A 19,943-nucleotide genomic window follows, 5' to 3' on the forward strand; every position below is an offset into this window, starting at 1 on the left:
TTACTTTTTAACTTTTTTAGCCTTGCAAACATAAATTACTTGAAAATCAAGGCGAATATCATGGACATATTGTAAAGAATTTTTACGTATTGTTAAAAGATCGGTTATGCTGATTATACATTGAACTCATTATCTCTTTTCTGATTGGCCGAAAGCGTACAGTGAATTTTCGAAATCAGCACCTGTGACGTCATCTAGCTGCGGATTATACAATAATCATGTCAAGGACACTCAAGGTCAAGGGTAATCATGTTATGTATGACCGCGGTACGTCAAGTTCGTGGGCTTTGTGTTGCTTGCCGTCAGTGAAGAAGCAAAAAACATGACTTCCATTTTTTTTTTTTCGTTTAGTGTATAATAAAGCAGTTATTAGATTTGGTTTTTGTGGTATCCAGAATAATCAAGGTCTCGGTGAGGGTTATCAGCCTCGGCTTCGGCTGATAACCCCTACCTCCTGCCTCGACCATGTTTATTCTGGATATCACAAAAACCTCATCCAATAAATGTTTATAATCGTCTTTCCAGTAGGGCGGTTTTGTTTTTTTGGAGAAAACGAAAGCGATCTGCGGCTGTTTCCAATGAGCAAAGTATTTACAAAGATTGGGACGCGAGGACCTCGAACCTAGGCCCTCTCTCCTTTGACTCCAGTCACCAGCTCTCCACGAGGTACTGGAATCAAGATGGCGGCTACTGGAGTCGTGTAAGATACTTTATCTTTTTATACTTTTTCACGTTGGATCTGTCCCTCGTTCTCTTTAATGTCAGATACTTACGTATCCTTTTTTACCTTCTGTTGGGTTTTTCTGTGCTTTCTTTCTTATCAGACGTCCTAAAACACATCGTGGAAAGCGTGCAATCGAACAACGTGCTCCCAAAGATTTGGAAAACACAAAAACTGCGTTGTTCATGCGAGGTGGTAGGACCAGCGAAACAGTGACTCAAGCCATGAAAGACCTTGTAAGTTACAGGAAAGGCGGTGTAAATTAATCTGTGGACCGGCCAAATGTAAATAAACAAGGTCGTTCAGCCACCATTTGAAGTTTTAATTTCTTTTAGCCTACTTATAATATGGAGTAATAAAGTCAGGAAAGGGTTTGCTGGGAAGAGCCCCTGCGAAAAGCAGGAACTTGTTTTGCTCGTGGAGACCGTTAAAGAAAAAAGAAATGGCGCAGAGTGATTAACTGAAGCAGTCAGTTACCTGCAACACTTTAAATAGTTCAGGATTTAATTTCTGTGAACTAGATACCCATTAAATAGTGATATAATCAGTATCCTGTGGGCAATCTTTGTTTCTTTATCTTGCAGTGTTTACTTAAAAAGCCCAATTCAGTCATGTTTCAAAGGTAAGTGCTATAAATGTACTTATAACTTCTAAACCTCCAAAGATTTTTAATTCTGATAGAATTTTTGTTAGACATTTCTTTCACTGATAGTGGTACATCAAGACAAAAAAATACATTTATTACAAATTTATCATCTAGCTAGGTGATGGTTTTCCGTCAAAGGCCTCTTATTAGGTGGTTATGATATTTTTCAAATGCACTGAAATTGTGTTATGATTGTAGGAAAAATATCATGAGACCATTTGAAGATCACACCTCTCTAGTAAGTACAAATATGTAAAAGGTAAAGTCTGCATACGAGCCAAGTGGCCCATCAGGCCAGCGCTTATCTATGGTTTCTGCAGGATGAAGCAACTAGGAGTATTTCTTCTCCCCCCTGGATGAGATGCTAGTCCATCACAGGGTTGCCCACCCAGCATTAAATTCCCTGGTACCCAGTTATGCACCTGGGTAGAGAGAGGCACTGTGAGAGTAAAGCGTCTTGTCTAAGTAGCCAACAAAATGTCACCGGCCAGGTCTCATACACAGACTTTAATTGTTTGTGTAAATGACCAATTTTGCCATTTTTTGCTAAAAAACCAGACAAATACTTCAGTAGAAATGCCACCCGAGATCATGGGGTAGATGGTGATTTCCATTTTTAGTGAGCTACTTTTGATAACCCTGATCCTGACTTTGAGCCAGATATTTTCCTATCTGGCCCTCACACTCAGTCAATAAGTGATTGGTACAATGTGCACTATCATTAACTGTGGTGAATGTTGCAAATTAGAAACTGAATTATAAAATGTTATAGCCGTCTTGCTTAGTTTTGCTCATTTTGGAAAAAAAAAATAACAGTATTATTATTGAACAGTCATCCCAATGTTTATGACATTTTCACAGACAGGTAAATGTTGAAAACAATACCCAAGGTGACGGTCTTTCTTGAGATTTACAAGGTCAACTCACAGAATTTAATTGACTGCAACTTCTGATTTATTTCAGGAATTCTTCAGTGTTAGAAATGATGCATCTTTATTCCTTTTTGGTTCACATTCCAAGAAAAGACCTCACAATCTTGTCATTGGTATGTTGATCTCTTTGCGCTACAGTAAACATCCATCTATATGACGCTAGACTTCTCGAGGTTACCTCCAAAAAATTCTTATACATGTGGTGTTTACTGAGAATTTACAATAGGCTATTTAGGTTCTTATGTAGGATAAGAAAGGTGCTTGTTATATGTCCAAACATGTGTGGACTAGTCCTTCTTTATTTATGAGAAACGTATCAACTCATTGGTGCTTGTGCTGGCTGTAACAGGTGGTGTGAAAGCCATCCATAAAATGTCTGTTTTTTAAGCACTCAGTAACGACCACTGTATTATTTTTGTTCATATAAGTCAACACATGCTTGTACCTCTAGCGTTTGATTACAGTTCATAAAGCAATTGTTTACTTCCTAGGACGTTGTTTTGATGGTCATATCTTGGACATGATTGAATTAGGAATTGACAAATTTATATCTCTAAATGAGATAAAGGTGAGACAAGAATGCATTTGGTCCTCAAGATTCCATCATAAAATGTCTATTAAATCTACATGTGTACCTATAAGCAGGGCTCGAAAAAAGTGCCATCCAGTCGTCTGGGACAAGTAGATTTTCCTGCTGGGCAGGCAGCTTTTCATTCTCACTTGCCCAATGGGCAGGGGATCAGGCAAGCCATCTTAGGGCCACTTGTCTCAAGGGCAAGCTGGAATTCAATTATTTTTTTTCAAGCCCTGATAAGCCAAGTGTGTTTTTCACAGAGCAAAACCACCTCATGCAAATATTTACCAGAAATAGGGTAGTGTATAGCTTCCTTATTTTAAAAGATGCATATAATAATACTATTATGATATAATAATAATAACGGCATATTATAATAGTGATGGCATATTATATTATTTATTTATATATATATATATATATATATATATATATATATATATATATATATATATATATATATATATATATTTTTTTTTTTTTTTTTCAAATACCAAGCAAATTCTTTTGCCTATACACCATTATCTACTTGTATGAATAAGTATTGGAGACTTCCATGGTTAATGGTTACATGGTTAATATAAATCTGGTTTGCAACAACAACAACAACAATCTTTATTTCGTGCCCAGAAAAATTTTACAATAAAAATAAATACATGCAATGTGAAAAAATAACAATGAAAAAAAGAGCACAGCCACTTAAAACAGAGCACTGCCTCCTGCCAGTTGGGATTTTTAACTGTGTTATGTTTATTTGAAATATTTGTTTCCTTTGTTTCAGTGGCATGCCTGTAAACAGGCTAAGCTCAGTGCTTGTAAAGCTAAGTGCATGACCACTATAAATTAGATTTGCAAGACATTTTTGCATTACATTTTTGGTAACGCATAGTAGAGGACCAATGTATCCCTGTTAGTTTGACCACTAACAAGACACCAAAATTTGACTATAACATTGACTGAGAAGTCATTTAAACACCTAATGACTAGCCCCAAGAGAAACAGTGAATTTTGTTTCCCCAAGACCCTCAATGTCAGCTCGAGAGGAAACAAAACTCAATCTTTCCTGTGGTATATGGGCCCAGTCATTTAGTGTTTGTTATACCTCCCAGCTCAAAAGAGTTAAAACTGTGAAAAAAAAATCTGCCAACATTTCAAGTTGCACAACCTGATCGTGTGCGAGTTGAAAGTTCAAGTTGTTGTTTCCCTAGGGAGTGGTGAATTTTGTTCGCCCTAGGGAGTTAGCTAGGAGATTAAAGGAGATAGAATTGCGTTTATATTTTTTTGCAGACTCGCAAGTGTTCAGCTGGTACAAAACCCTGTTTGCTATTTTCTGGGCAAGTTTTTGAAAATGATGCAACCTACAAACGATTGAAGAGTATTCTCATAGGTGGGTTAAAACATTTGCATTGTCACAGTAATGTCATGTCATGTCATGTCATGGTGCTGAATGGTCATAGATTATGAGGGAGTACCTGCATAATTTAAAAAAAATATGGTCAAATTTTATCTCTTTAGCGTGACCTTTACTGATAGAGTGTTAAATTGTAAAACTGAAGGAGTATGCTGGTTAAATAATGATTACTAGAGCATCACTAATGTTTGAGAAATGAAGTCAGCATCAAGAATAGACCCAAACATATTACGGTAAAGAGATCTTACAATACCAACAAACATTATAATGGTCTTGTAATATTGTTGCTGTCCCTTGCAGATTTTTACAGAGGACCAGTAATAGAGAAAGTTAGGTTACAGGGACTAGAACATGTGCTTCAATTTACAGCTGTTGATGATAAAATCTATCTGAGAAGCTACAGGTATGAATATTAACAAAAGCTCTTAGACTATTAAACTTTGCTTCTCATGGTTTACCAAAAGCATTTGCAGCAAATATGGGATTGACCTTTCAATTTGTAACTTTGTGAATGGTCATGAATGCTTTCCAAGTTTATAGAAGCCTTGATTTTCAAGGAGAGCTGTTGTCAGCGATATTAGTTTCCAAAGCACATAAGATCCATTATCAATTTACTAGGTGGTACCATGACTATAGTTTTGATAGCCTGTGGCGGTACCACTGTTTCCAAACAAGAAAAATGTTTAAATTTATTTCAGAGTGTTGTTGAAGAAATCAGGAAGCCGTACTCCACGAGTTGAGGTTGAAGAAATGGGCCCATCACTAGACTTGGTACTAAGAAGAACGCATTTGGCATCAGATGATTTAATGAAAGCTGCTACAAAAGTACCAAGGGTAGTGAAGGTAAGCATTAAACAAGTTTCACAAATGGACACCATCATAAGGCACACTCCTCCCTTAGGCAGACATAGTTGTCTCGCTTGTTCCATTTGAATTTCACTTGTTTCTCTGCAGCTGAGGTCTTCTATACTGGAGATTTGTCTAAAGCAGACAGATAGAGAGCTCTGCTCCCAATGATATCTGCCTTAGAGAGTTCACTGTTGTGATAATGTTTTGTTGTGCTCAGTGCTCCATACAACTGTTCAATGGGTCAAAATGCTTGGAGGATTAATTTTCGGGATCATAAACAACTCGTGAAGAAAACAGTTTATTTTGCTGTTTCTGTATGACAAAGTCTCTTTTCATCATAAAGATCCTATGATTTTATTGTTATGTGCAGTGCAATTGTGTCAGGATTTGTGTTTTTTTTTTCTAGCCCAAGAAAGTGAAGAATATGTCATATGATGCATTTGGCACCAAAGAAGGGCAAGTGCACATGCAACGACAAGACTATGGCAAGCTACAAACCAGGAAAATGAAAGGACTCAAAAGACAACTGGACACTACAGAAACATCACCACAGAAAAACAAAGTTAAAAAGAAGAAATAACACCTGGTTGTAGAATGTTTTGATAACAGAAATAACACAATGAGCACTGTCCATGCAGAAATTAACATTTGCAACAGTTTGTAGGAACATTCTTTAGTGTATTAAACGGTGCTTCTCTGAAGTCCTTTCACATTTACTTTACTTTGGGCTCCTTCCTCTTGCATTAACAACACAAAGTCTAAATGTCACAGTGATTAAACAAGTCAACAAAATAATGTTGTGAAGTATACTACCATATTCTCAGAACCAACTTACACAATTAAATTTTAAAACTATCTCCAATCTTCCGACCTACCCTGTAGAAATAAGGGGTTTCTAGAAATCCAAGCTACGAAGAGGCAAAGTCTGCACAGAGCCATATTTCATCAGGTTGCTCTAATGCTTTGCCAGTATTTGATTATACATATAAGCACTCTTGGCCAAAGAGTGATGAGAGAGAAGCACTGTGAATGTTAAGTGTCTAATAACTCTTCCCCAAGAACACGACACAGACATTAGTCAGCACTCAGATCAAGACTGCTTGACCCAGAGTTCAATGGTTGACCCTTAACAGGGCTCAAAACTAAATGCACCTGTCCTGCTGGCTAGTGTCACTGCTAAAAGTGTGGTTAAATTAACTTGCCAAATTTTTCTCTACTCAGTTTTCAGGACATAATTATTAATTTTTTTGCATGCTTCACTACAGCTCAACACGTCTGGAATTGAAACTCTTAATAAAAACTGTTGTAATTGGAGAGTTAAAGTAAAGTAATAAATAACTATTAATACGCTTTCTCCATACCATTCTGTTCAGCTCTCTGTTCATGCTTTCCTATGTGCAGATTATTACAAATGACAAGAATGCCAAGTTTGATTTTCATTTAAAAATGTTACAAGAATAGCTGAGGCTAGTAGAAATATTAAACCTGCTAGGCAAATCTGAATTTCACTAACCTGAAAGTAATTGCCTATGGTACTCTACATAAATGTTAATCTCAAGCCCTGGCTCCCTTAAAAAATTGAAAACAAACCTGTACTTGAACTTGCAACACCATTATTTTATGTTTAAAGACCAGGCCAATGAAGGCTTAGTGCTGACCCTTCTTTCTTTCTTCATTTTCCTTCCTTATTGCATGGAAGAAAGAAGGTAAGCTAAGAACAACATATGAAATGCTAGTCCATTGTTGCTATTTTAGTAAGACAATGCATCTGTTATTTTGAGTTCTTTATGCAGAGTTCAAGAACATTATGCTCTTTCCAGCTACTTTTAACCTCCCTGTCTTTACCAAGGCCAACATGAATGCTTTTGTAGCTGCTCCCAAGCTCAGAAGGTCTCTAAGATCCTGCTCAAGAATAGAACTCGCTTCAGACTGATCTAAAATTAAAGTGCAAAAAATGTTTTGTGAAATACAAGCATGATCAGTGCAGTTTTGTCAAGCATCCTTTCCCGTGAAATCTCTTTCAGAGAAGGAACAAAGATAGTCCCAAGATGTTGCAGGGAAAAGGAAAATGGAGTCAGAGTTAATGGGTTGTATGTCACAGTTAATTCTTGTAAATGACCATAATGCTGAAATAAGGTAACTTGTGCAAGAAGCTGTTGCTCTTGCTTTTATTTACATTTATAAATTGTTACGTCGTCAAAGTTGAAATCCTGACACCATTGATGTACGACTGTTTTGGCAGCCCATAATAGTTAATCAAAAGACAGCAAAGGTTTGCGGTGGGTGCGACAAAGGTATCTTTTTCACCACCTTACTTCAAAGGTTGGTGTCACTTAGTAGTGGTGTTTGTGCAATGCCATGGATGTAAGTAACACATGCAGTAAATAAGTAAATGTTCATCTATGGTCTTGTGGAAAAACTGAGAGGAACAGTTGATTATTTTTTCAGTGATGACCTCTTCAAGCACTTACCTAGACTATTGCTTGCTAAGAATGCATTAATTGTCTGGAGATGTTGATTAATGCATTCCAGGCTAAATTGGTTGGCCACATAAACTGGTATAATGTTATACTCTTGTTCATTGAGAGGTTGTACAAACACATGCTGGGTATGTTGACTGTAATCTGCCATACAGGCAGCTTGAGGTACCACAATGTCATCTGTTAAATGAGAAGGGAGATTAAATATGTGGGCATGTTCTTTCATAGCACAGATGCAAATTGAAAATTATTCACTGCTGTAATGATGATGTAAAAAAGGATTTTAAATAATGAAACATTCTGACAATGGTAATTGTTACACAGGACTATTTGTCGCCCATTAATTCAGGTAACAATGTCTCAGGGTTTTGCTGTTCAAAAGTTTGCAACATGATCCACACCAAGTTTTGTGACATCACAATAGTTTTTTTTTTTTTAACACCACAACATGTCCTTTGAGGAAACCATGTATATACCTCTAGAAATTTTGCATTTACAGTGATCTCTGGGCACCATTGTTAATAGCTACTGGAGAACTCCGTAAGTAATCACTCCTCCCTCCAGAAAAAGCAATTCTTCAAAGGTAACAAAACTTATTAATTACAAAACTTGACTTTCAATTCGCAAAATGGCCCCAACCAAACCACTAAAATGTTTGTTAGGCTCTATTTTTTCAACAGTAAGCCCAGCTCTGATTTTACACACCTGGTTTTAGAATCTGAACAGACTTGATGTCAGGGGGAGGTGGCAGGCTGTCCAAATTAAAAGACAACTCAGCCACAGCAATGGGAGATTCTTTTCCAGCAGTAACAATTGTCTTGAGCCCTGGGGTACCCATGGTGGGTGGTACTGGTAGATCAGGGGATCCCATTTCTTGTGACGAGCTTGTTAGAGTCTTGGCTCTTTCATTTGAATGTTTAATCATTGGTGTAACAGTCACTGGCTGTGGTGGCAGACCCTGTGGTGTTGAAGTGTCACTACTTGGGGTGCCTGTGCTTTCCATGGCCAGTCGTAAATTTATCATGGGTGTGGTTGTTTGCGGAGGTTCTGGAGTTGTGCAAGGTGTAAGTTGAATGTCACCCTGTGCAGTTTCCTCCTTGGCACCAATTAATGGTCTTTGTGGAGTAACTTCAATCATTTTGGTGAATGTCACTGGTGGCTCCGGAGTCTTGAGAAGGTCTTCAGTATTTTCTATTACTAAAAAATAAATCATTTGGCATGTGGAATAATTATTAGTCAAGATACTTGACATTTTTTCGGTTTTCTGAAAATGTTCATCTAATTACTAAGTTATTAAAAACAATGGGTTGCACGACAAAACAATTGAAGCCTACACACTAAAACCTGAGAACTTTGGTCTGATTGTATGGAATAATCTTTAACTGAATTTCTATAGATCCCTCTAACTCCATGATTAATTATCAGCAGTCACCTGTGTTTTCGATCTGATCAGATTGGTTTGTTTCCATGGGGGTGCCCTGCTCATTATCTGATGCATTCTCAAATGGGACACCCTCAGTGTTGTCAGACTGTTCAGAGCTTGAAAGGGTGTGGTTTGTTGTCATAGTAACACTGAGTAAAATCAAACCAGTGAACATTGTATTAGTTAACATATCAGGTCTGCATGTAATAATAAGTTTAAAGTTCACTTGAAAAGAATAACAACTCACAAAAGCTGAGAGCAAAATTTCAAAATAATTATCAAGATGAGTTCATTAGATTTGTTTAACCAGCCACCCACCTTGTACTGTCTTCATGGAGGTTTGAGCCAACTTGGATCAGATCAGGTAAATTGTCTCAAAGAAAAAGAAATATGGTACAATTGTTCTCTTGACAAAAGTTAATTTTAAATGTAGAAATAGCATCAACTCTGAAAAAAAGAATCCAAGTTCCGAATGGGATTTGAACACATGACCCTCTCTGGTCTAGCCGGATGCTAGATCATGGAGGGTTGTGGGTTCAAATCCCATCTGGAACTTGGATTTTTTCCTGAGTTGATGCTATTTCTACATTTAATATTCCTGATATTACTCACTATAAATCAGGGACATTGAAATTGGCTCTCATGCATTCAGCTTGAGCTGCCAACGGTGGGTTAACTTACCAGAGCTGATGCTAGAGCTACTGCTAACTGGGAGGGGATTACAGGGAATTCATTCATATTCAACACCTCCAAAAACCAGTCACTAAACACAAGTCATGGCTAAATCTCAGATGAGAAAATAAAAATTATAATAACAAAATTTTGTAAACTGGGTGGCCGATCTCCTGTTGAAGTTCACACCCCCATTGTTTGAGAATGGAAAAATGCTATACACTGGACACCCTCCCCCCCCCCCCCCACCCCCACTTTTGTTTTAGTGGATAGAGTCCTCTCTTAGAACAGCTACACGCAGAGAAGGTTGCTCTTCTTCCATGATTGGATTATTTAGCCAGTCACACAACCCCATTCATTTACCACAATGTATTTATAGTTTTATACCTTTAGGCCTGATGTATCCATACTTTTCAAGGTGAGCCTCTAATTCATTTGTTTGGTCCTTTGTTTGAGTCATGAGTCTCTCACAAGTGGAGACAAAGTTTCCAAATGTACATCTTTGCTGTACTTCTTCAACTTTGGTGTTGATTTCTCTCTGGAGGGCGAGGAAGACACACGAAATTAAAAGACAAGCTGATATACATTAACAAAGTTGGTAAGTATCTTTGATAATTGTAACAAAAAATTGGAGTAAATAAACAGCTTAATTACAAAAGTTTATAACAGAATTTTCACTTGATAATATTTTGTGCACTCTCACCAGCGACACAAACCAAATTCAGCATTTCCTGGACTAGCGAAAATTCTTGAAAGTTGCTCGAAGATCTTTTTAATATATCTATCTTCTTGAGAATCCTTAGGTCGATAAGTGAAGATCTACACGGATTTGCAGGACCGGTTCATGAAAATATTGTTTAGGTTCCTGAAAGCTATAAAGGATGTTGCAGTTCTACAACGATCGCGAATCTTTTTTAAAAATTCTTGTACGAAAACCCCTCGTCGAATTTTGTCATATTAGATTTTCTTCCGGGTTTTTCATTTGGAAGTCCCTTTTTAAGGAACTTCCAAAACTAATAACAATTTTTAAGCCTAACTAAAGTTGTACCTCACCTTCAAATCTTTAATTTCTGCAAGAGTTTCTCGTAGCAGTAGGCAGGCACGATTTTCATTGTAAGCAGAATTTTCAGAATTTTCCAGATTCTCTTTCAATTCATTGGTTTCCTTGTCGACGGTGGAAGCTAGCTTACGGAGACGACTAAAAAATTCTTCACTCGAAGCCATTTTGTTTACTTCAGGATCGAAACTCCCGCTCTTTAGTGCTGGGTGTCATGTAAGCAGCATGAAATATAGCATAGGACCCAGGACTTTCCATGCGTGGCAACCCAACATGACGGCGTTATTGACAACTTTTCAACCCAGCTTTTTATGCAGTTATCTTTTTAACTAAACAGAATTTTTACCATGAATCCATCTCTGGAAAGTTGAAACATCAGCAAAAAGACCTGGACTTGGTTTTGCTTCTTACTGTGGGAGGTTTTTGTGAAGGAAAGATGTCTGTTCTTCTTGAAACGACTCTGGGAGATATCGTGATTGATTTGTTCACAGATGAAAGACCGCGAGGTTGGTAGAAATTCGTCCTGTGTGAATGTGACGACTTGTTAAGTTTTGGTGTTATACTGGAAATAAACCGTTTAGAAACTGCATGTCAGTGTTCCAACGGAGACCAGTTACAGCACGTCTTCAGCTTGAGCCAAACTGATGTTCCTAATAAACACATGAAGTTCGTATAGTGTGATCGTCCGGGTGAGTGTAGTTCTGAAAAGAACTGTTGTTGGTGACTGACGTTTCGACAACCTGAGATTGATTGAAATTCAGATTTCCTCGGTAGCTCTCCCATCCAGCACAACCTCCCTGCTGCTAACAAGCAAATGAACAAGCAAGCAAACAAAGCAACGGACAAACAAGAAACAATTGAACCTACTCAACAGTGTATTGACTAGTGTAGTTCTTTGAAGACCCCTCTTGGTTAACACCTGTCTTTTATCATTTTCAGCATGTCTCAACTTTTTAAAATTGTGCAAGATAAAGTATTATAACTATTGCTTGTTTCATTCTGTGCAGGTAGGTTCTTTCCCTTTTCCCCAGTTTTTTTTTATTATCTGTAGTATAATTTAACCTGATGTTTATGTCCAAGACATAGTTGTCACATACAGTATGGAACTAATGAAGCTAATGCGAAACATTTTGTCACTTGTCTAGAATTTTTCAAATGGCAGCCTTGCTCAATTCAATGAACAGGAGAGACATCAATGAACATGAGAGACATCTAATATTCCGGATCATGTGTACTAAAGGCTGCAGTCAAGTGTCGATTGATGCTCTCGATCAATACTCTCAATTGATACCTTCAATCAACATCTCAATCGATACTCAATCGACATCCCTATGGATCTTTGGTCAACACTTGATCGACACTTGATCAACAGTCAGTAGATAGTCGGCCTAGTGTCAACCGACTCATATGCACCGATCGAAAATCAGTTGATTCTCGACCGACTGTCAACTGAGAGGTAGATGGAGTGTCGATGGAGTGTCAACCGAGGTGTCAATGAAGTGTTGATCGAATATTGATCGAGTTTTGATTGAGTGTCAATCGAGAGTATTGATTAAGGGTATCGAATGACACTTGACTGCAAATGCCTTCAGTACACATGATCCAATATTCCTGCCTTCCTGTCTTGGTCTTGTGCCTTTGGGTTGAAAACTTTGATCTCAACGTTACGACTAATTTCTCATGCCTTGCTGAAAAATGTGAGCTATTGCAACCATAACTGGCCTCTTTTTTTTTTTTTAAATTTATTGAAACTCTGATATTTAAATGCAATTTGAAGTTTGACAGACTGTAACACAGACTTTTAGCTCAAAGTATGGTACATTAAGTATCATTTTATCAAATTGTTCCCTTGACATACAAACTCTTTGTTTGAATGTTCCCTTTGGAAGGTTTGTTCTTATTTTAAAGGGTTCTCATTGTGTGTTTTTTTCATGATGTGCTCAGGCTTAGATCCAACCAACAATGGTCTTGTTATTGAGCTGATGCAGTAGTGCATAGTGAGCTGAGAACCAATGAAAAACAGTTCAAAACAAATTTTTCAAACCTTCATGTTTTCTTTGCTTGTAGCCAAACTTTCTGGCTCAGACGGGGGACCCAACTGGGCGTGGCACTGGAGGGGAATCTGTTTTCAGGTACTAACTAGTTGCTAATTCCTTCCCACAACATCTCAAGTGAATATGGTCAAAGCTCCTCTTGTGACCACATTAGTAAGCAACCAGCCCTGGTTACAACCACCATGATGAAACTCTCTGTAAATTGTCACTCAAGCTTTGTAACTCAATCTCTCGGAGGCAAACACTCTCGTAAATGGCTACAACCACTTGAGGAAATTACCAACTCCCCTTTTTAAAATAATCATCTGCCAAGATCATCTTCACTCAAAAGTCTTAAACTCACAATTAGCTATTAATACTCTTACATGTCCAAAGCTTTATGCTAATAGCTCTTGTAAGAAACCAGTCTCTACTGTTTCAGTAGGAAGTCAGGACTCAAAAAAAAATAGCGTGAATTCCAGCTTGCCCTTGGGACAAGTAGCTCTCACATTTTGCTTTCCCTGGACGAGTCTTCGTTTGCTCTTTTAATGATTTAGTTGGCAGACAGCTTGACTAGTCCCTTACCTATCGGGCAAGTGAGAATGAAAAGTTATTTGCCCAGGAGGAGAATCTACATGTCCTAGACAACCTGACAGCACTTTTTTTCGAGTCCTGGTAGTTGCTCAAGAAAACCCATTCTTGGCAGTGATCAGCTTTAGTTATAGCCACTTTTTCAAATTTACAAGGTGGTTCTTTGGAAGGGTATCAATGCTATTGCTGCAGTAGTAAATTTGGAGCTTGTAAAGAGAAAATATTTACTCTCAGTGGTGTTAGAATGTGGAGGTAACTAAAACCAAATGATGTGCAATACTTATACCACTGCTTCTGTCAATGTTCTCAAGGTTTCTCTATGGAGACCAAGCAAAGTTCTTTGAAGCAGAAATGAAACCACGTATAAAACATAAAAAGAGAGGAACCGTGTCCATGGCAAACAATGGAGATAACTTGCATGGTTCTCAAGTAAGTTGCTAGGCTCCAAATTAATTTCTTTTAACATTCCCTGGGAAGATACTTGTTAAATAATTATTTATTATTGACCTGGCATAATCTGAACATTTTAGTTAATCATGAGAAGCTTTAATTATTTCTTGTAATTGAATTCTTTTTATAATACAGTCATGTAGTGATCATTTTGAGATTCTTGCATGTTTGTCTTCTCTGCTTGGTTGTTCTCATACATTGTGCTAGTGAAATTAGAGCCATTTGTCCTTGTATCATGTATGACTTCTTCCGTCTCTTTTGTATTAATAACAACAGACACTTTTGACCTTGTTGAGATGATAACTTTCTGCTAACAAGAACCTAAACTACTTTCAGTTTTTCATCACCCTGGGAGAAGATCTTGATTACCTGGATGGTGTTCACACCGTGTTTGCCGAAGTTGTTGAGGGATTTGATATCCTGGACAAACTGAATGATGCCATTTGTGATGATGACAACAGGCCTTACCAGGACATCAGGTTAACAGTTGTGATTGCATGTATTGAATATGAAGTAACAGTACTGTAAGTCAGAAAACACCTGAAATTCTGATAAAAATACTAAGTGGTATGTATTGTTGAATGTGTTCAGCACAGGTCAATTGAATAGTGTACCTCTTCTCTTGATTGACACAGAATAAACCACACTGTAATACTTGACGATCCTTTTGATGATCCGAGTGGCCTAAAAATACCTGATCGGTCTCCAGAACCGACTAAAGAACAGCTTGATGTAAGTTTGTGGTCCTTTTAATTCCAGATTGTAAACTTTTGTTTTTCAAGTGCAAATAAACAGGCTGGGTTTGCTGAGTTCTGATGATTTAGTCTGGACCTCCGGATGTGATGATTAGTATTGAATACTAAAAGTAGCTTGATCAAGCTAACTAACAAATATCACAGAACAGTATGACAGAACCTTGGAAACAGCATGCTGCTTTCTATACTGAGAAGTACCATGACAGAATTATCATTATTTTCAGAGTGGTCGCATCGGAGCTGACGAGGAGATAGATGACACTAAGGGTAAAACTATGGAGGAGATTGATGAGATGATTGAAGAAAGAGAGCTCAAGGCTGGCACACAGATCCTTGAAATGGTATGTTCCAAATTTAGTCAGATACATTGTGTAGTGGGTCCGTATGAAAGAATGCAACAACAAAGCTGATATTGCTTTACTCTGATATGATTAATATTTTGTAAGGCAGTTAAATGTAGGTTTAAAAAGATCAAACTCTGGTGGTTTGAAGACTTGCATTGTTCAATTGATACTTTTTTTTTCAACACAGTGCAGAGATGCCAACCAAAAAATATTGACATCAGACTTTCTCAAAAACCTTCTTGTCCTTAAAATGTTGTTAAAAGTAGAATTCCATCGATTCAACCACAAAAATGTGTCATGTATCAGTGGTTTCATTGAGAGCCAAGCACCGGGCAAATTGATCGACCATAAGGATGATTTTGCCCGTCTGGTTTGACCGTCCAGGGGAAAGTTTCTCTTATAAAGAAGTTCAATTCAAAACGTTTTGCCTGGCTGTGAAAACCAGTTACCCTCCTGCTAAGAACAGTATTGAAACTCCTGATATATCCAAACTTTTTTCCCCCAAAATGCCCAAAATCAGCCAAAATAGGTGCTTTCCATCATATCTGGGAGATCTGGTGACACGTACGGGAGACTGAGAAGTTCTGTCCAGGTAACAAAGAGATCACCAGATAATCCAGGAGAGTTGGCCAGCGTGTGCACATGACATCAGTCCTTGAATGTGGTTGTACATGATGCATTAAACCAGCAGTGTAACTTGTCACTGTTTTGGTGAAATGACAACCAAGATTAATGTCAGTAGCTATCAGGTGTGTTCACAGGTAAAATAAGTGTGATCATGTATTAATGCTACAACAAACCAATGCGGAAACCTTTAGGCTTAACAAGTCTTCCGGTTACCAATTAATTATTGGTTGTTTGCCTGTTAAAATTGAAACTTTTAATCCACTGGTCAGGTAATGACTGTTTTTCAAATAAGCCATCTTCAAACTCTCCATCCATTATTGTACTTCAACATTACATTACTATAACAAAATTTATTACAACTTGTTTTTTCAGGTTGGTGATATTCCCGATGCCGACATTAAACCCCCTGACAATGTTCTTTTTGTCTGTAAATTGAATCCTGTCACTCAAGATCAAGACCTGGAGATAATATTTTCAAGATTTGGACCCATTAAAAGGTGTGTTCTAATTGTACATATTAAATTAAAACAATTTTGCACATGTTATCAAAATGTTGTCCACCAGATTTTCTCTTGGGTATACTCTTCAGTGAGTTGAGGGTACAAACATTTGGTGCAGTTGTGATGTTTAGCTCTGTTTCAAGAAAGCTGCATCCATTATTAGCCCATTGCAGGTATTCAAACTTGCAAAACTTGACAATGAAGAAAAGGCTGCTCAGTCATACCTTAACGTATCGATAACTTTTGGCAACACAATTCATTTACATAAAAATCATGATGTTATTTATTTGGTTACAGCTGTGAAGTCATACGGGACCAGAAGAGCGGGGAGTCACTTCAGTATGCTTTCATTGAGTTTGAGAATGTAAGTGAATCATTTTGTAAACAGTTCACGAAACTGAAGGAAGGGTAGTTACAAGGTATAACTAAAGGTACTTGTAAACCTCAAGTGAACATGCCCGAATAAAATTGATAAGGTTACTTGTCTTAAGATACATTTTGAAATCAAATCCTATTAGCTATGAGTTGCAGAATTAATTTACATGTACTTTAAGGTGGTGTGGTTTAGGTATCAAAACATTAATTCTCATAAGGGCATTACAGGAATTAGAGAGGTGCATACTTGAATAGAGCTGAGACATTTTATACACTGCAAGAAACATAATGGTGTACTTACAGGACCTCTAGTGACTCAAATAAAAATTTAAGGTTTTTTTTTTATTCATTTAATTTCTCATTTTCTTTTCAGGTTGAAGACTGTGAGCGTGCGTACTTTAAAATGGACAATGTACTCATTGATGACCGACGAATTCATGTTGATTTTTCACAGTCAGTTGCAAAAGTCCAGCTTCAAAAGCAGGGTAATTCAATCATCATTTATTAACAGAATACTTTTTAAGTTGAAAACAACGCATATTCTTCTTAAAATTCACCATCTTTACTCACTTCTCACTTCTCAAGATGACTTTGACAGAGCAGTATTAACAATTCTAGCAGTATGCAGGATGCCTGTCACATATGAATTCACCTAAATGACCTTGCTCTCCATGAGTTCTCGTAGCTCAGTGGATAGAGCACCCGTCTGGTGTTTGGGAGGTCATGGGTTCGAGTCTTGTCAAGGACCAAAAATTTTTTTTTGTCACACACTTGTGTCATGTTGATCAGTTCACTCGTCACATTTCATTTATCAAGAACACAATCATGCTACATTATTTTTGAATAAATTATGTTGTTCCAATGAGATTTATTTAGGTTTAGTTTTTATTACAAAGATGGCTATTGGAACAAATCACAAGCAAAGTCAGTTTCATTTCTATCTTTGTATTTTCTTTGATTTCTTCCCATAAGTTTATATTTGCTTTAATTTATAAAACAGGAGCCAAACCAGTCTTCCCAAGCAAAAGTGACAAGGACAAACCTAAATTCACTGTCAAGGGACACAAAGAAATGACAGGGTATCCTTTTAACAAACATACATTTTATAATGTTGTAATGGTCTCCATTTCCACTGTTGCAAACTATGACTTGCCCAGGGCAAGCAAAATTTGAGAGCTACTTGTCCCAAGAGCAAGTTGGAATTCAAGTTTTTTTTCGAGCCCTGATCATTCAGCGAAAGTCAAGAAAACATAAAATAAATGAAATAGCTAAATTGGTCAAAAAGGCACTGAAAGCTGATGGCTTGATTTCTCCTATGACTACAATCCTCATGCGAGCATTTCTCTTGACTCAGTAAATGAAGATACGATTTGGTGTTTGATGATGATGGACATAATGTCAACAGTAATTCTGAAAACAAACAAAAGAGGCAAAAACGTGGAAGCCACAGTGATGAAGAAAGGAAGATAAAGCACAGTCACAATGATGATCACAAAAGGAACAGAAAACCAGACGAGAAAGAGAAAGACAGGAGGCATGAAAGAAAGGCATATTACAGCAGTAGTGAAGATGAACCGAAGGATAGAGGAACGAGAGACAAAAGGGAGAGACGAAGAAGCCCTAGTAGTAGCGAGGATGATGAGAGAATAAAAAGAAAGAAGAAAAGTAAAGCAGATGATCACACAAGAAGTCATAAAGTAAGCCAATGTCTGTTGTCAGAAAAAGGCTTAATATTGTGCAAGAAATTGCTGCTTTGGGGGAAATTCCTGAGAGTGAATGGGTTACTTTTAAATGCTAAGTCAAGATAAATTAAGTAACACTGTGCTTTTTGTAATTGATCAGTACAGTGACGAAAAACATCAAACAGAAACACTGGCAAAGGCAAGGGATCACAAGCACAGAAGAGACAGGTATTCAACAACCTGTGTATAAACAGGAGTGTGTAATATGATTCTAGACAATCTATGTTAGTATTGTTGGTGAACCTACATATCCAAGAATCACACATGGACAAGTTCTCTGTAGTGATGTGTCACTAGTAAATGTCAAGAGTGACATCTACAGTACCCTTTTCTTTCTTTGATAATTTTTTGGGGTGCTTAAGTATTGAAATAGATGTTAGTAATAAGTTAACTTGTAATATTTCAGTTTTTCTTCTGAGTTTTAGAAACATGAGTGGAAGTTTGGGAGATGAGAAATGCTGTGAACACAAGCCATAACAAGTGATTCAAGAGCTTGGTTCTCCCAAACTTTCACAAGTGTTACTGTAAATCAATAGAAACATCAGGTAAAATGTTGTCTGTTTCTTTTTGAAAACTCCCCAAGAAAACAAAAGACAAATCATTTGCATGTTTATTCAATTATCATTACATCCATCTTCAACCTTGTTCCCCTGGTCTCCCAGAGCTCTCTCGCTCTGGGAGGGAAGATGAGAAACCCTGCAAATGAGGTTGGTCCATCATTTGCCTGATCTTTTTGCTGATTCTGTTTCTATTGAGTCACAGAAGAACTGTTTTTTTGCACGCACTTTCTTTCAGGGTGTTTTCTAGTAGTAATTTTGTTATAAATGGAATAAACCAAGGTAGTAATTTTGGATAGCAAACTACCAGTTCAAGTCATTTCTTTTTTCATTAATTAATACTTAATTCCACATTAGGGACCATTCTCCAAGAAAGAAAGAAAAATATTCAAAACATGATCAAGACAAACAAAGACATTCTGAAGGACACAAAAGCAAGCACTCTTCACATGAGCATAAACATCATTCAAGTCATAGACATTAAGCTTGAAACATGGAATTGTGATTATCAGGGGAACAATCTCTTGTCTTGCTTGTGAAGTAAGCAAAATATGCGAGCAAGAGCATGGTTCTGCAGACATTCCTACCATTATTGATCATGAAAACAAGTATGCAAGCCTCAAGAGGAGTCATAAAATGAAACAACAAGATCTGAGGAATTTGGGCATATCACTACTGTCTGTAGTGTACGTATAGGTTGCGTTTTTGGAACAGAAGAACAGTAATTTGCACAAGTAAAAGAGTTGAACCCACAAGGAATGTGTTTTATTCCTCTATAGATATATTAAATGTACATTAAGAAGGAATACACCAGACATTTGAGTAACAAGTGGACAAAAACTTTGTACCAAAATTATTTGCACCATATTACAAACTTCTGTGGGAATGTTTTGAACATCTTCTCAAAAGAAGCCTATTCTAACAGCACCAAATGCCAAAAACAAATTTTGAAGTTCATATGAAACACTTGAAAGTACTGGTGAAATGAAACTGATGATGAAATTTTGCCTGTGATTGCACAATTTCTCTGAACTTAAATTTATTTTCTCGAGTTCCCATGGGAAATTGTTTTTGGTGTTATTTCAGGCAATTATTTATATCTTTAGCTTTTAGAAAATGCAGAAACAGTTTTAATATACATGTACTCAACAGCATTCTGGTGCAGGATTTTTGCCCACTAAAAACTGAAATTGCTTGATTTCCT

At 37.2% G+C, this 19,943-nt stretch overlaps 3 protein-coding genes across 3 annotated transcripts; 2 read left to right on the forward strand and 1 right to left on the reverse strand.

Moving 5' to 3' along the window:
- The first annotated feature begins 594 nt into the window (after positions 1-594).
- On the forward strand, positions 595-6,365 carry LOC145480736 (ribosome production factor 2 homolog). The gene is made up of 10 exons (XM_081459054.1): positions 595-700; positions 825-957; positions 1,306-1,343; positions 1,566-1,605; positions 2,331-2,412; positions 2,791-2,867; positions 4,161-4,260; positions 4,585-4,687; positions 4,983-5,127; positions 5,540-6,365. The coding sequence occupies exons 1-10, from the start codon at positions 681-683 to the stop codon at positions 5,711-5,713; spliced, it is 912 nt and encodes a 303-aa protein (XP_081315180.1). The 5' UTR covers positions 595-680; the 3' UTR covers positions 5,714-6,365.
- On the reverse strand, positions 6,345-11,014 carry LOC145480734 (uncharacterized). Its single transcript, XM_081459052.1, has 7 exons — positions 10,762-11,014; positions 10,096-10,246; positions 9,355-9,409; positions 9,046-9,185; positions 8,319-8,810; positions 7,605-7,793; positions 6,345-7,067 (listed from the first exon to the last, which is right to left on the reverse strand). The coding sequence occupies exons 1-7, from the start codon at positions 10,930-10,932 to the stop codon at positions 6,919-6,921; spliced, it is 1,347 nt and encodes a 448-aa protein (XP_081315178.1). The 5' UTR covers positions 10,933-11,014; the 3' UTR covers positions 6,345-6,918.
- Positions 11,015-11,103: 89 nt separating this feature from the next.
- LOC145480733 (peptidyl-prolyl cis-trans isomerase-like 4) lies at positions 11,104-19,937 on the forward strand. Its single transcript, XM_081459051.1, has 14 exons — positions 11,104-11,271; positions 11,705-11,772; positions 12,833-12,897; positions 13,701-13,818; positions 14,176-14,318; positions 14,475-14,571; positions 14,819-14,935; positions 15,938-16,062; positions 16,363-16,429; positions 16,814-16,925; positions 17,441-17,519; positions 17,804-18,137; positions 18,283-18,350; positions 19,097-19,937. The coding sequence occupies exons 1-14, from the start codon at positions 11,202-11,204 to the stop codon at positions 19,221-19,223; spliced, it is 1,590 nt and encodes a 529-aa protein (XP_081315177.1). The 5' UTR covers positions 11,104-11,201; the 3' UTR covers positions 19,224-19,937.
- Positions 19,938-19,943: the final 6 nt, after the last annotated feature.

Source organism: Orbicella franksi, chromosome 3 (assembly GCF_964199315.1).
Source record: "Orbicella franksi chromosome 3, jaOrbFran1.1, whole genome shotgun sequence".
Lineage (NCBI taxonomy): Eukaryota > Metazoa > Cnidaria > Anthozoa > Scleractinia > Merulinidae > Orbicella > Orbicella franksi.

Coding starts and splice junctions, on each gene's coding strand:
- LOC145480734 (XM_081459052.1), bottom strand. CDS start 10,932: ATGGCTTCGAGTGAAGAATTTTTTAGTCGTCTCCGTAAGCTAGCTTCC. Junction 10,247..10,761: donor CAGAAATTAAAGATTTGAAG/GTGAGGTACAAC, acceptor CTCGCCCTCCAG/AGAGAAATCAACACCAAAGT. Junction 7,068..7,604: donor CTTAGCAAGCAATAGTCTAG/GTAAGTGCTTGA, acceptor CTTTAATTTTAG/ATCAGTCTGAAGCGAGTTCT.
- LOC145480736 (XM_081459054.1), top strand. CDS start 681: ATGGCGGCTACTGGAGTCGT. Junction 2,868..4,160: donor TATCTCTAAATGAGATAAAG/GTGAGACAAGAA, acceptor ATTTTTTTGCAG/ACTCGCAAGTGTTCAGCTGG. Junction 4,688..4,982: donor ATCTATCTGAGAAGCTACAG/GTATGAATATTA, acceptor AATTTATTTCAG/AGTGTTGTTGAAGAAATCAG.
- LOC145480733 (XM_081459051.1), top strand. CDS start 11,202: ATGTCTGTTCTTCTTGAAACGACTCTGGGAGATATCGTGATTGATTTG. Junction 14,319..14,474: donor AGGCCTTACCAGGACATCAG/GTTAACAGTTGT, acceptor TGATTGACACAG/AATAAACCACACTGTAATAC. Junction 16,926..17,440: donor AGTCCAGCTTCAAAAGCAGG/GTAATTCAATCA, acceptor TTTATAAAACAG/GAGCCAAACCAGTCTTCCCA.